The sequence below is a fragment of the Dryas octopetala genome, chromosome 4 (assembly GCF_963921425.1).
Source record: "Dryas octopetala chromosome 4, drDryOcto1.1, whole genome shotgun sequence".
Taxonomy (NCBI): domain Eukaryota; kingdom Viridiplantae; phylum Streptophyta; class Magnoliopsida; order Rosales; family Rosaceae; genus Dryas; species Dryas octopetala.
Window position 1 is genome coordinate 15,274,638 of NC_141369.1, and position 15,315 is coordinate 15,289,952.

General features: G+C 35.7%; 3 protein-coding genes across 3 annotated transcripts; 2 read left to right on the top strand and 1 right to left on the bottom strand.

The window, feature by feature from the left end:
* Positions 1-874: 874 nt before the first annotated feature.
* On the top strand, positions 875-3,909 carry LOC147287231 (uncharacterized). The gene is made up of 3 exons (XM_086239979.1): positions 875-1,806; positions 2,550-2,735; positions 3,357-3,909. The coding sequence occupies exons 1-3, from the start codon at positions 1,327-1,329 to the stop codon at positions 3,636-3,638; spliced, it is 948 nt and encodes a 315-aa protein (XP_086096105.1). The 5' UTR covers positions 875-1,326; the 3' UTR covers positions 3,639-3,909.
* Positions 3,910-4,837: 928 nt separating this feature from the next.
* On the top strand, positions 4,838-11,100 carry LOC147287232 (protein disulfide isomerase-like 1-6). The gene is made up of 12 exons (XM_086239487.1): positions 4,838-5,548; positions 5,951-6,080; positions 6,198-6,363; positions 7,135-7,253; positions 8,220-8,300; positions 8,386-8,475; positions 8,590-8,661; positions 8,742-8,810; positions 9,185-9,265; positions 9,817-9,951; positions 10,432-10,485; positions 10,576-11,100. Exons 1-12 carry the CDS (start codon positions 5,025-5,027, stop codon positions 10,669-10,671), a joined length of 1,617 nt encoding a protein of 538 aa, XP_086095613.1. The 5' UTR covers positions 4,838-5,024; the 3' UTR covers positions 10,672-11,100.
* Positions 11,101-11,327: 227 nt separating this feature from the next.
* Positions 11,328-14,397, bottom strand: LOC147287233 (D-isomer specific 2-hydroxyacid dehydrogenase family protein). Its single transcript, XM_086239488.1, has 2 exons — positions 13,767-14,397; positions 11,328-12,036 (listed from the first exon to the last, which is right to left on the bottom strand). The coding sequence occupies exons 1-2, from the start codon at positions 14,187-14,189 to the stop codon at positions 11,518-11,520; spliced, it is 942 nt and encodes a 313-aa protein (XP_086095614.1). The 5' UTR covers positions 14,190-14,397; the 3' UTR covers positions 11,328-11,517.
* Positions 14,398-15,315: the final 918 nt, after the last annotated feature.

Consider the following 15,315-nt stretch of genomic DNA (forward strand, 5'->3'; position numbering starts at 1 on the left):
TATTTGTTTTAAAAATATAAAATAATCAAATTATCTCTTTTTTGACGGAAAAGTTAACGGAGTTGACGGATTGTCCTAAACTAACACAAACCCTAAATATGTGTCCTACACTAAGACAAACTCAAACTGGTGTCCTAAACTAAGATTGACCCCAAAATAGGTGTCCTGTTTGAAAATTTATCCCAAAGCACAATCATGCAGATATTTCAGTTTTAAAGAAAAAACACAAAAACACTTGGCTCCAAATCTTGTTAGGTAGTTTGTCAGAAGGTCCCCATCCAACAAATTAATAATACCATTAGGAGCATCGTTGTCGCTTATGCACGGATAACATATATAATTATACATATTTAATGATTTAGGTTAGAGTCCCTCAATATATATATAGTGTTTAATAATAATTTGACAATATAACAACATAATATAGACTTGTAAAGAATATGTTTATTTGTATGACAGATAGTATAATAACGTAACAATATAAATATTAATATAAGTATATATATATATAGTAATGATCGCTCACTCACTATAAAACGATGAATTTTCGTTCATCTAACCACCCAACAACGAATTTAAATGATCAAAATCATCCATATACTTTATATTGTTACGTTATTAGACTATTTGTCATACAAAAATGTTCTTTTATCCAGCATTTTGTTTATATAACAAGAAAAAACTACTCGTGACTAAATATTTTGTCCTCATTCAGAAATTAACCCTACTTGTATATATTTATGTATATTATATATGCTGCCGACACTTATTCCCTAACTTTTACAACTGGTGTTGGCTAAAGAACAAGGTGTGGTGCTAAATTGCTCGTAAGCCTAATATCTTAGCACTACAAAGTGTCAAGTGGGGCGTGTGCATAGCTTCTCATTGGTGCTTGAGAGAAAAAAAGAAAGCTCCACTTCACTTACTCTCCTTGCTTGCACACACAGAGACAGACAGAGACTAACAGACTGAATTCTGGCTTTTGATACTGCCTTCATTCTTTATCACCATCAGCTGTTAAGTTCACTGTGAAAATTCCACAAAGAATTTCCACTTTTTGTTCCTTTTTTTTTTTCTCTAGTACAGAATCCAAGTGAAAGCGGTCAACTTCTTCAATTTCTCACTTTATGGAAAGCACTTCACTATCTTTCAAAAACTTTTTCTGGGTATGACAGAATTTGCCAAAATATTGAAGCTTTGGTGAAATTCTACTCAATTACTAGTATTTTGACAATTTTCTTTCTTCAGATGCTATTTGTGAAAATTGGGTTTTTGTTTTAAAGCTTGCCTTGTAATTCAATTACTGCACAAAGTTACTAGGCAATAATGCTATCAGCAAAATCTGAGTCTGATATCACTAGCTTAGCTCCATCATCACCTTCAAGGTCCCCAAAGGTCCCTGTGTACTATGTACAGAGCCCTTCAAGGGACTCCCAAGTGTCCCATGATGGGGACAAGTCCTCCTCAATGCAGGCCACTCCAATCTACAACAACAGCCCCATGGAGTCACCCTCACACCCCTCCTTCGGCCACCACTCCAGGAACTCCTCCGCCAGCCGGTTCTCGGGGATTTTCCGGTCCTCCTCGGGGAGGAAAGGCGGCCGGAAGCAGAGGAATAATGACAAGGGGTGGCCAGAGTGCAAAGTGATTATGGAAGAAGGCTCTTATGATGATCTTGAGGATAAGGCCTTTTCAAGGCGTATGCAGGTCTTAATTGCTCTTTTTAGCTTTGTGGTGTTGTTCACTGTCTTCTGCTTGATCATATGGGGTGCAAGCAGACCTTTCAAAGCTGAGGTTACAGTCAAGGTATGATTAATTTTAGTACTTGCTGTGTAAAATTTGGTTCAAATGTTATAATGTTTATGCAATGGAAAATTTTCTATTGCTAGCAGTATGACATGTTATGTTATGATAAACTGAGAATTTGAACTATTGATTACTTAGTTAAATGTCTAGTCTAAATTCACAGTTTGACAACATAATAGGTTTTAGTTGTATGATAAAACAACATTACCCTTTATGTCATTATGAGAATTTTATGCCTACTTTTTTGTGTTCATTATAGTGATGTTGATGTGTTTCTTAACCCTTCTGGGCTCGTTTGTTACCCTGAACTAAGTCAGACTAGACTATACTAAATTATATTAAATTATAATGAATTACACTATAAGAATTGGACTATACCAATGAGTTGATTGTAAGAAATTGGAGTATTTGGACTATACCACTCCTTTTCTCTTTTTGAAAATGCCCCTAAGAAGTTGGAGTATTTGGCAACAAAGAAAGGGGGTTGGGGGTGCGTTTCAATTCAAGGATAATGTAGCATGAAATGGGAATTTTGTAGTGGCTAATAGGAAGAGAGATTGAATGGTCTATTTGGAGAGTTGGAACAACATTGTTGTGGTGTAGGGAGTAGGGACAAACACCCTGAAGCTCTTCGGTAGCTAATTCACTATTTTGCTCACACCAATGATGTCTTCTCCCAATTTTCTCTGTTGCGTAGTCATCCCTTAAATGGAGGATTAATTTATATATGATCCAATTCGCAGAGCTTGGCAATTAATAACTTCTATGTTGGTGCGGGTTCAGACTTCACTGGGGTTCCAACAAAGTTGCTCACAGTGAATGGCTCCTTAAGGTTGAGCGTATACAACCCTGCTTCAATTTTCGGCATTCATGTTAGCTCCACACCCATCAACCTCATCTACTCAAAGGTTTCTGTTGCAACTGGCCAGGTTCGATTCTGTACTCCATGAGTACCACTTCAATCTCTAAGGAAATTATGAGGAATCAATATAACTGAATGCTGGTTACTTAGTTGAATATATAAACATAACTGCTCTTAAGTGAAATGGAATACAAATTTGCAGACCAAACTGAAGTCACTTCAGTTTGATTTGAAGAGATTTCACAAACGGTTTTGAGATCAAGGAATGAACTCAAAACCAAAGCCCTTTCGAGTCAAACCAAAAGGGCTTCGGTTTTTCCTTGGTTTGATTCGACGGGGTTTCAGTTTTAACAATATATCTATATTTCAAAACCGAAACCCTTTCAAGTCAAACCAGAGGGGATTCCCTTGTTTTCAAGCCACTCAAATCAGTTTTGATTTCACAGCAAAAGCTCCTCTGGTTTGGTTCGAAGGGGTTTCAGTTTTGAACATATTCTTTTATTTCAAAACCGAAGTCTTTCAAGTCAAATTGAAAGTTTCGGTTTAGTCCACAAATTTGTAAATTTGCAGACATGCATCACAACTAAGCAAAAGAGTAAAGCATCTTGAACCAACCCAAAAAGATGAATGCTTGTTGTATTGGAACCTCATCTGGTAAGCTTTACATTGTTTAACTTTGTAATTGCAGTTGAAGAAATATTATCAGCCAAGAAAGAGCATCCGGACCGTATCAGTGACCTTGGAAGGAACTAAGGTTCCTCTGTATGGGGCAGGATCAAACTTGCAATACTCTCAGAAAGGTGGGTTGGACATTCCATTGACTTTGAAGTTTGAAATCCGATCTCGAGGGTATGTGGTAGGAAGGCTGGTGAAAACAAAGCACAGAAGGCAAATCTCATGTCCTTTGGTTATTGATTCTACTAGAACCAAACCCATCAAGTTCAAAAAGAGTTCATGCACTTATGACTGAGATATATACATATGTTACTCATTGCTTGTGAAATGGACTGCAAATTGGGTTGAGTTTTTTTTCAAGAAATTAAGATCCCTACTTCCAGAATGTATTCATGTTTCTGGTCTAGTTTTGATCATTTACATTTTGTGACGATGTGCAAATAAATGTAAATAGGTTTGAACTTGTGTAATGCATGTTAATTGTGACAAAAGGATGGTTGTGCACAACAAAACTTGTGTTGAGAATATTAAAATTCCACATCAGTAGTTTAAGTTTTGGATACCTCTCTACTCTGTATCAATTGATTTTGGATCGAATACTTGAACGTAACAAATTAGAGAAGAACTCGAAATTTTAAGCTATGACAATCTGTTAAACAACTGATGGAGATGGAACAAAATAACAAGAATTGTGATGCAAGCTGCAAAGTGATGCCACATACCAACTCATGTATTTGCTGTTTGAGTTTTGCTAAAACCATTGGTCGTTGTGGGACTTCACGCGTGCATAGATGGCTCACAGTAACATTTATCTTTGTCAAGAGTCAAGAAGGCTCTGCAAATAATTATCTCAGAGTTGTAGACCAACATATAATAGCATGGTGTTTTGTGTAAAGACCAAAGAGGTATCTTTCTTAAGAACCACAGCCGACATATTACTTTTATCCCTATAGTAATTTGCCAGCATTGACTTGTTTTTGTTTTGCATTAAACTCAATATGGCAAGGGTGGACTTCCATTGCCAGCCTTAAAACCAGGATTCTATCTTAGTGACCACCACGATAATACAACCAATAAAAAATGAGGCAAAGCAGGATTATTAAGATTACTTTAGTAATAGAATATCTGAGATTTTTTTTTTTTATTATTAATAAGTAATGACAAGATTTTTATCTAATAATAGTATATATAAAAAATTAGTAGAGGGTGAATAATACCTTTTAGACTTCATTAACCTTCGTATAACGCATTTGAAAGCCCAATAAACATTTACATCTATATTAAACTTATTCATTATTGGTATAACAAAATTCTATTAAAAAAATATAGATAACAAATACTATTAAAATAATAACTAAAAAAAGGAGAATTACAAGTCATTCCAACAAAAAAACAAACGAAGGTAATAGCATCAATCAAGGCAATATTGCATTAGAATAGCATCAATCAAGGCAGTTAACCAATGAAGGCAATTGGATACATAGCTTTCTACTCTATTTGACTGATACTGAGACCTGCATTTTCATCCTCGTTTCACACACACCCCTTTCTCAGTTCTCACTGATATAAAAGCTTCTCACAAAGCCCGTCTTTTACTCCATAGATCTCATTCAAGATCCACAACAACTGCACTTCCCTTGCAAAATTCTCACAAACCCACAATCACATATTGCTCAAAACCATGTTTAGACCAAAACCCACTTCAAGATTCATCCTTTTCACCCTCACCCTTCTCCTATTAGTCAGTTTTTTAACTTCCACCAAAGCCTCTGAACCCACCACAAGTGAAAATGAGGATAGTGAATTGGAAGAGCTATTCGCATTAGATGAGCAAGTGGAACAAGAAGAAGAGCAAGAAGGGTCGAGTGCTAGTGCTAGTGTGAGGTCCTCAGAGGCAGAGGTGTTAACCAAAGCCCAGAGGATCGTTCTTGAGCTTAACCATGACAACACCAAGAGGGTCATTCAGGACAATGAGTTTGTTCTGCTTCTTGGGTATGCCCCTTGGTGTTCAAGGAGTGCTGAGCTTATGCCTCAGTTTGCCGAGGCTGCAAATTCACTGAGAGAATTGGGGAGTCCCCTTTTGATGGCTAAGCTCGATGCCGAGCGGTACCCAAAAACGGCGTCGTCTCTTGAGATCAAGGGGTTCCCTACTCTGCTTCTGTTTGTCAATGGCGCCTCTCAATTTTACACCGGTGGATTTTCTGCGTAAGCGGCTTTTAACTTTGTCAAACTGAAACTGTTTGGTCGAGAATATATTATGTTAAAATAATTGGGATTGGCTATATGAATCTTTGTTTCGTATTCAGTTATATTATTAATTACAGTTCAGATTGTGTTTTGTCATTTATGCATTCTGTTCGCTTTATGTGCTTATTATTGTCCTTGTAGTGCATTCAACTTAAATCAAGTAACTTGCTAATAGCAGTTTAATATCAGTTTTTTGTTGCACATTACCAATTTATCCTTAACCAATTTTTAGTCATTTATATGCAGTATGAATATAATGTATGTATGCCTCATACACATATGTATGTATGCGTATGAATATATGCATCAATTGAGTTGTGCATTTCCATTGATGTTTTTGTGGGGAAAATTTTGATTCAGGGAAGAAATAGTGATATGGGCGAGGAAGAAAACTGGTGAACCTGTTATTAGGATAAACTCGGTGACAGAGGCTGAACAATTACTCAAGAAGTACCATATATTTGTTGTTGGTCTGTTTGAAAAATTTGAGGTACTTGCACATTTATCGTTTTTAAGATTTGCTTAGAATGCTAGACAATAAATATTGAAAACCTGATTTTGAGTCCAGAGTTATGACAATAAATTTGTTTGTTATGAACTTATTCAGGGGCCTCACTACGAAGAATTTGTAAAAGCAGCGACAGCTGACAACGCAATCCAGTTTGTAGAAGTAAACAACATTGAGGTTGCTAATGTTCTCTTTCCAAATGTAAAATCAGCTAATCTTTTTCTTGGAATTGTGAAAGCTGAGCCAGAAAGATACACTGCATATGGTGAGTTGGTGAATTAGTAGAATTTGTCTATTACCAACACTTTTTTTCTTCACAGAAATGCTTGTTGTGTGTTGTTAATTTTATTAGGCTTTATTACACTTGACACCCACCTGAACTTTTAGCTCAATCTTATTTCACCACCTAAACAAAAAATTGTGTCAATTTACCACCTGAATTAAAAATTTGTTGCAATGTACCACCTATGGTTCATTTTGTCTAAACTTTTGTTAAAAATAAGGGTGTTTTGGTATTTTCAAGTTCGTTTTTTATTGTGTCAAAGTAGGTAAAGTGTAAAAAAACCATTTTTTTCTAACAATAGGAACTTGAAAAAGTCCAAAACACTCATATTTTTCACAAAATTTTAAACAAAATGAGACAGAGGTGGTACATTGCAACAAATTTTTAATTCAGGTAGTAAATTGACAATTTTTTCTTAGGTGGTGAAGTGAGATTGAGCCTAAAGTTTAGGTGGGTAAAATGTAAAAAAACCATTTTATTATTGTTGTAACTTGTGCTTTGTTTGATTTGTATCTCTTTGGTTCCAAGGTGATGAAATTTGTTGTTTTCCTACTGCTTGTTCAACTTGGCGAATATGTATTTTTGTTGATTTTTCTTTATTAAATTAAATTTGGACTCTTTACACCAATAAGGAGACTTATTTTTCAGTTTACGGACTTTGACTAAGCTTGGTTTTCTTACTTTCCCTAGAAATTTTGCCAGTCAGCTAGAATTCACTAACATAATGATTTATGAATTTATTTGGCTTTGCAGAAGGGACCTTTAGGACGGACAAAATATTGGAGTTTCTGGACTATAACAAGCTTCCATTAGTTAACAAACTGACTGAAACAAATTCTGCCACAGTTTACTCCAGTCCTATTAAACTTCAGGTTGCTGGTTCTTCCAATATATCATATCTTTTTTAAGCTTTCAATCGTATACAATTTATATATATATATATATATGTGTATAGTTTTTTTTGGATTTATATATTATTTTACCATGTACCTTGCTGCGCAAATGAGAATTTGAAGTTTGGGCAATAGTAAAAGAACAAGATCATGTATTATTATAAAGAAATGAAAAACGCCAAGATCATGTATAAAACTGACTTAGAATTCTCAAAATTATAAACTGAAACTAGTACTCATTAACAAGGCAAGTTGTGGAAACTGTTCTCTGGTGATGCATTTCTCCTCCTTGAATTCAAGATGCTTAAAATGACAATTTGCAGGCTGCCATTATTTAATGGAAATCATATATCAATTAATATAGGGTTTTTTTCATATTTAGTACCTGAACTTTGATCATTGTCTTAATGTGGTACCTAAACTTTTATTTGTCCCAATTGAGTACCTAAACTTTTATTTTGTGTCTAATAGGTACCAAAATGAATTTCTGTTAAAATTATCAACAAAAGTTAGGGGCAATATAGTCACTTCAAAAAATTTATTTTAAATTTTAAATTTTAAATTTTTTTTGTTTGTTGTGTGTTTTTTTTTAATAATTTTAAACATATAAAGAAAATAATTAAAATATACTTTGACTATATTGCCCCTAATTTTTATTGACAATTTTAACAAAAATTCATTTTGGTACCTATTAGACACAAAATAAAAGTTTAGGTACTCAATTGAGACAAATAAAAGTTTAGGTACCACATTAAGATAAGGGTCAAAGTTTAGGTACTAAATATGAAATAAACCCATTAATATATGTGGACTTACATTAACTGTTAAGAATTATACTTTTCCCGAAGCTTAGTATCAATCACAAATTTGGAAATGGGAAATGGGAAATTGGAAAGCATGCTTATAAGGTTATTCATTTAATGATTTTTTTTCATTATTGTCTAGGTTATTGTCTTTGCAGACGCAGATGAGTTCAAAAAAATTCTTCAGCCTCTTCAAGATGTTGCTAGACAGTTCAAGTCAAAGGTACTTAAATGGTCTATATGTTGAAGCTATTGGGTGAATTGGGTAAATCTACTAACGACTTTTCTTTATCGTTTGCTTGATTCAGATATTGTTTATATATATAGACATTACAGATGAAAACCTTGCTAAGCCCTATTTAACATTATTTGGGCTTGAAGAATCAGAGAGCACTGCGGTTAGTTTTCCACTTGTGAACTACATGTTGACAATGAATTTGTGCTCTTTGTCAAATAATCTTTTTCTAAGGCTATAACTAATCAGGTTTTTTCTTTTTTTGTGTTCTGCACAGGTGACTGCTTTTGATGTCAGAGTCAACTCTAAATATCTATTGGAGTCAGATCCAACACCAAGCAATATAGAAGTAACAATTTCTCCTGTATTGAATTTTTCGTAGGAAGAATAACTACCTAGGCGACTAAAACCACGAATTGGCTTTTGTAGGAGTTCTGCTCAGGGCTTCTGCGTGGTACTCTGTCTCCTTACTTCAAATCACAGCCAATACCTAATACCGTGAGTCTTTTTCTTTTTTCCCTTAAAAACTTTTTGGATCAAGGATGATAATTTAATCTTCAAATCCTTCTTAGTTTCTTTCCTGTTTAGATATTCTTGGACAATGATTTGGTTCTCTGCATGCTACATTATCCTTCAGCCAAAAATTTGTGTTAATCTCAGATCTGGTGAACCAACCAAAACCATTGTGTGGTGTGCTAATTTCAACATAGCCATTAAGTGATAAATATGAAGGCATTATAGTTACCTCACATATATACTAAATCAACCAATAAAGCTGGGAAGTGTTTAGTCTTATTTTAGTTTATTTTTTTCTGAAGATATTCTGTATCACAATATTTTGTCTTACTTCTCTACTATTGAAAAAATTGCAGATGAATGAAACTGTTCATATCATTGTAGGAAAGACATTTGATGACTTGGTTTTGAATAGTCACAAGAATGTTGTACTAGAGGTATGCATGTTATTCTCCCTTCCATCTATTTTTGTTGCTGCTCACATGATCATATATAACGGAAGTTCCTTCTGTTTGATAACAAGTGAAATAATGTTTCTGTAATTTTTGATAATGCTGCACTATTATGGTAGAAATGATCTTGCTTATTAAACAGAAGATGAAATCTTGAACAGGGAATGTATCAATGCTGTTAGTTTAGGTGGGCTTCAACATGATTGTATTCTTTGATATGCTTTACTATATGAGCTTGTGTATTGTACAAGATTATGATACATATATGTGCCTATTTTTCGAAAAAATGGTATCTCAGGAAACAGCCACTTTTTTAGCACAAGGAATTATTGAATCCATTGTAGTAACCTCGATCTCCATATATGATAGTAGTGAGCACATGTTTGGAACATACTTTACTATCAACCCCCCTGTTACCAAATGAAAAAGAACAAAGAAGAAAGAAAGAACCTTAATTGGTCTCAAAGTTTCAGAATTTTGCTAGTGAGATTATTTTGACTATGCATATTGAAAACCTCATCACTGTTGTGAAACAGGTGTTCACACCATGGTGCATCAACTGTGAGACCACTAGCAAGCATGTTGAGAAATTGGCTAAGCACTTTAAAGGTTTGGACAATCTAGTCTTCACAAGAATAGATGCTTCTGCAAATGAACATCCAAAACTGCAAGTAAGTGTTATTGTTTGCATCACAGTTTTGTTTGCAATATTGTGATGAAAACCGAGCTTTTCATGTAAACTTGGACATTGGTAAGCATTAAGGAGATACAGATGCGAGCTTATAACAATTCTATGTTCATAGCATCTTAGACCATCTGAGAGGGCTGGTTTTGATATGCCCTTGTTTCAAGCACTTCCTAGAGCATTTACTTAAGCTCTGCAAGAGCATTTAGAGGTCTGGTCATCTTTTTTGTTTCATATAGCTCAATCAGTCATACAACCCAATCATTGCTGTGAACCCCTTGTTTGGTCCTTTGAAAATAGTCTGAGGCATTATAAATTTAAGAAGACGGTGTGTATTCCAACCAATTTAATATTTTCTGAAATATCATCCATGAGAACCAACTCTGACCTTGAAGTTTTCAGTTGATGAGATGCTAGAGTGATGAGTCTGAGACGGCTGTGCCGCTATTTTTGTTTGTTATTGCAGGTAGATGACTATCCATCCCTCTTATTGTACGCAGCCAATGATAAAGCAAATCCGGTAACTAGTCACTACATGCCCCATTTTTGCTGTGATGATTCATCTGTACTCTATAGCCATCTTATGTAAGAAACTTTTTCCACTGTGCAGATAAAACTTTCTACAAAATCCAGCTTGAAGGAACTGGCCACAACCATCAACAAACAGTTGAAAGCCAAAGATAAAGTCATTAAAGATGAATTATAGACATATATACAGATTGGTATACTAATAATTTGAGATAGGATATGATACTGATTACCGAGTGATTTATAATTAGAATGCTGGAAAAAGAATTTAGCACTTAATCGAGGAAAAGGACAGGCCTGAGGAATTGGCATGTGCATCCGTGGTCAAGGTTTCTCACTTTCTTTGATGCATTATATCTGTAGTCTTGTCATTTTTTCTTCTTCACAAAAGTAGCTGTCTAGCTGAAGGCTCATATTTATTCGTTACTGTGACGTTGTCAGAATCAACTGAGATTCAAGTTGACAAGGACCAACTCCTTGTATGTGGCTAGTTCACTGATTAGTGCTAGTGGAAATATTCATAAGTTGAGAGAAAAACAGTTAGAATTGACTTGAAATTAATGACAATGTTCTTTATGGTTTGTATCCAACAATTTAATCAGTAGTATCCAGCTTCGAAATGTTACCGAATTTCCAATCTAACTTTTGGGCATGCGAAATACATGGGCTTGAGCCAGCCCAACATATTCTGATCAGACTAAAGAGCTAGGCATGGGCCAAATAAATAAGGCCCGACCCCTCAATTCGACCCATTACCCATATACTTATCTCCAATCAAAAATTTCTTGGTGACCTTCATGCCTACTCTCATTGCAGAAAATTAGAATAAATGGATAAAAGGAAGCAATGAAACACTAGTCCAAGAAGAAGCCAATAATGTATTTAACATGCCATGAGACACCTCAACATTTAACAAGAGATATCAATCAGTTGTTTCACCAAGATTCATTTGCCAATTCTAGAAACCATGATAGCAGAACAAGATGATGCCTCCAATGAACTTAACATTCAGATGCTAAAACTACTAAACCACTGGTGTCAACAATGGCTTTTTTAAGAAGTGAGCCTCAAGATTCCCAATCACAAGGTCAGCCATGGCATTGCGAGTTTCTACAGTGCCACTTCCTACATGAGGCAAGAGGACCACATTCTCAAGCCCAAACAGCTGCTCAGGTACATGTGGTTCGTTTTCATAAACATCCAGACCAGCCCCACCTAACCTGCCTTCTTGCAGAGCAGATACCAACTCAGGTTCATCAACATGAGGACCCCTCCCAATGTTGATGAGAACACCCTTTGGACCCAAAGCATTGATGACTTCACGGTTGATAATGTGGCGGGTGTCTGCGGTTAAGGGGCATGCAACAACCAGAACATCACAGTTGGAGGCCAACTCCACAACACTTGGATAGTATTTGTACTTCAAATTTGGTTTTTCTGTTCTGGAGTAGTAAGAGATTGGGCAGCTAAAAGCCTCAGCTCTCTTGGCAACTGCTTGGCCAATTCTTCCCAGACCGATGATGCCAACTGTTTTTCCAGTGAACTGAAATGAAAGGAAAACTATTACAAATGGGGAAATAAAAATAGAACATGGATGAAAACTCAAAGAACGAAAAGTTTCAGGCAGACATTTACCTTGCTTGCAGGAAGACAAAAAAAGGAAAAGAGAGAAGAAAAAAAAAACAATTTGATCTATCAATTGACAAACTTGAGATTTCATATTAAAGCAACATCTATCTCCAACTTTAATAAGTTCTAATATCAAGTATTTAAAAGGCAGATATAGTCAAAGGAAGTAAGGAACCCAAAATTAATAATATATCACACTAATATCTGTCACAAAAATATTACACTCAAACTACCCTAAGTCCCTAATAACACATTGCGCATCCTGCCATAGCTATCTGAAAGGACTTCCTATCAAATGCCTTCATTTCCTTGATTACTATACATAGCTCACACAAACAACTAAAAGAAAGGACCATAACTCCCTGAAACCTACGTACTGTGCAGCATCTTTATACATGAAAGACAGAAGATCAAAAGTGATTTACCATGATAGTGACGATGACATAAAAAACACAAAGAAGAGCATGCTAAATAGACAAATGCCTATTTCAGCCAACAGCAAATCACATCAGCACATAAAACAGAGAAACAAACAGCAAGCATACCATGCTAACTAAGAATTTGGTTACCATAGAAAATACTTTGCCTTCTCTTTTATTAAATAAACAAACAATGCAGAACGCACATGAAGAGCACACTATTTCTTCGGAAAAACAAATTTTGAGATCCAATATTGTTGGAAATTCAGAGTCAACTCCATTAGTACAATGAAAAAATTCAGGAATTTAATCATATATTTATCTCGACAAATAATCTGCATTCCTTTATATTAAAATACATTTGGAAAACATAAATACACAAGAACAGTGGACTATCCCTTCCGAAATCAATTCCTGTTCCAATAATAAAATAAGGAAAGTTCGAACAGATACACAGAGACCACCGAGCAAAGCAGCCAATAAGTGAGCATTTTCCAACTAATGGAATACAATGCAGTTAACAATCCATAAACAAAAAGGAAAAACAGATACATACATACATGCCATAATAAGAAACAAACAGTCAACAACACTCGCAAGGATGCCTCATCGCAAGAATTGGAAACAAACGACCAACACTGACTACCATCTCAACCCCTTTTCCTTTGCTGGCCTGATGTCATCCTAAATACATCACTACAACAAAGTTGTTTGACTGATAGAGACAACAGCAGTTGGAGAGATCTTTTCAGTGAGAACTATTCTTTGCCTGACTGATAATTAGCACAAGCACTACTAATTCTTGCTCTTGAATACTAAACTGAGCAAAGAACATTAATACCACTTCACAACTTGTGCTTAACAACAAGCTTTATCAAGAATCATCGAATCAACTTTTCAATATCATTATCACGCTTCTTATTCTTTTCCTCTTCGCTTCAACAATTGGTAAACTTTTTTACCATAATCTCCAACTGGGTATTCCACGAAACCCAACAAATAACCAGTCACAATATTACAAAATTGGACCTTAAATTGACTTCAACAATCTCTTGCTTATATTGCCACACGCAAAGCAAAACAAGCAAAATCAATATTACTTGACCAAAAACCAAAAGAAACACAAACAAACCCAACAAGCAAATGAAAACAAACCCAACAAGCAAATGAAAATAAACCTAACAAGCAATGCAAACTGTGCGTAAAAGAGTGAAAAAAACAAAACCTTGGAAGTCAACTTGTAGTCACCCATCTTCCACTGGCCACTCCTCACATACCGATCACTCTCACAAAGCCTTCTCAACACGGCCAGCGTCAACCCGATGGCGATGTCCGCCACGTCATCGGTCAACACGTCGGGCGTGTTGGTGACCCGAATACCCTTTTCCCTGCACTTGTTCAAATCGACCTTATCCATGCCGACGCTGTAGCTGGCGACGATCTCCAATTTGGGCAGAGTGTCGATGAGCTCGGCGTCGGCGCCGGCGCTGGCGTTGCCGACGATGGCTCGGATGGAGGTGGAGTGGGCCTTGAGGAACTCGGCCTTGTGAGGGACGGTCCAGAGCTTGAAGAGGTTGAAGCGCTTCTCGAGCTCTTGTTCTAGGTAGGAGGACATGGGGATTGGCATGAGCACGCCTATGGAGTCCATTTTTGGGGTGGTGGGTTTGGATCGGTTTTGGGTTGGGTGGCACTCACTGACTCGGTCGCGGACTCAGTGGCTCCGAAACAGTTGGAAGGGTTGTGACTTGTGAAGCTGGTGGTCTCACCGAGTGGTAGTGATGGACTGATGGGTGGCCACTGGCTTGTGATTCTATGGTGGTCAATGCCTTACTAGTCAGCCAGGAGGAGGATCGGTGAAACGTCGACGTTTGGTTCGATTGAAAGTAAATTAATAAGGCCAATAATAAAGGCTAAATAAAGACAAAGTATTGCTATTAAAAATCATCTCAACTCCCATCTTATGTGTATGTACTATCTTCTTGTATTTTTTTGGGTGTTGGGACAATTCTACGGCTTTCTAATTGTGTGTATGTATACTCTCGGATTTGAACACTTTTATAAGTAAAAACACAATATCATATACTTCAAAACTTGATTGTTTTTTCTTTTCTTTTTTTATCTAGAAATGAGGATTTGAACTTGAGAATTGAGAGACTAGAGATAAATCATACTAAATTTCTAGCTGCAGTTAGTGAAATTTTTTATTTTTTTTGGGCAAAGTTACTGAAATTTAATTGGTAATGAACACTTAATAATAATAGAGTGCTACTATTCTTACCTCAATGTCTTATTTCTTTGTCCACCATTAAATGAAAATATAAATAATAAATTTATTATTTTGTAAAATAACATTTAAGGATGTGTGTGAAAAAAAAAGAATAAAATAATTCTATTTATCTATTTATCTATTTTTTCTTGAATCTATAGGTTGAATCTCTCGGGCATCTCCTCCTTCTCCCTCTCGATCTATATATATAGAATATAGAATGATATATTGTTTCATGTGTGGGTTATGCACCATTTTGACTGTTTCTATTTTAATTTCTCTACCATGTAGTCTTTATCTGCCTCATTAACTCACCAAATTGGTGCACTAATTTGGAGTCGACATTGATATTAGGAAGAATGAGTGGCAATGGAGCCTGTCTTTGGTCTCAGTTGGATAATCCCAACAAACTTATAAAAGGTTCATATTTGATGAAGTCTGTGGTGGTTGAAAAATATATGGTCAAAATTATGAAAATTAAATATTAATATATAGAATAATCATACCT

Excerpts from the sequence above, each read along its gene's own strand:
- LOC147287232 (XM_086239487.1), top strand. The coding sequence starts at position 5,025 with ATGTTTAGACCAAAACCCACTTCAAGATTCATCCTTTTCACCCTCACC. Across the intron at positions 8,476-8,589 it reads AAGAATCAGAGAGCACTGCG|GTGACTGCTTTTGATGTCAG; the intron begins GTTAGTTTTCCA and ends TGTTCTGCACAG. Across the intron at positions 9,266-9,816 it reads ACAAGAATGTTGTACTAGAG|GTGTTCACACCATGGTGCAT; the intron begins GTATGCATGTTA and ends GTTGTGAAACAG.
- LOC147287233 (XM_086239488.1), bottom strand. The coding sequence starts at position 14,189 with ATGGACTCCATAGGCGTGCTCATGCCAATCCCCATGTCCTCCTACCTA. Across the intron at positions 12,037-13,766 it reads ACTACAAGTTGACTTCCAAG|TTCACTGGAAAAACAGTTGG; the intron begins GTTTTGTTTTTT and ends CTTTCATTTCAG.
- LOC147287231 (XM_086239979.1), top strand. The coding sequence starts at position 1,327 with ATGCTATCAGCAAAATCTGAGTCTGATATCACTAGCTTAGCTCCATCA. Across the intron at positions 1,807-2,549 it reads AAGCTGAGGTTACAGTCAAG|AGCTTGGCAATTAATAACTT; the intron begins GTATGATTAATT and ends TCCAATTCGCAG. Across the intron at positions 2,736-3,356 it reads TTTCTGTTGCAACTGGCCAG|TTGAAGAAATATTATCAGCC; the intron begins GTTCGATTCTGT and ends TTGTAATTGCAG.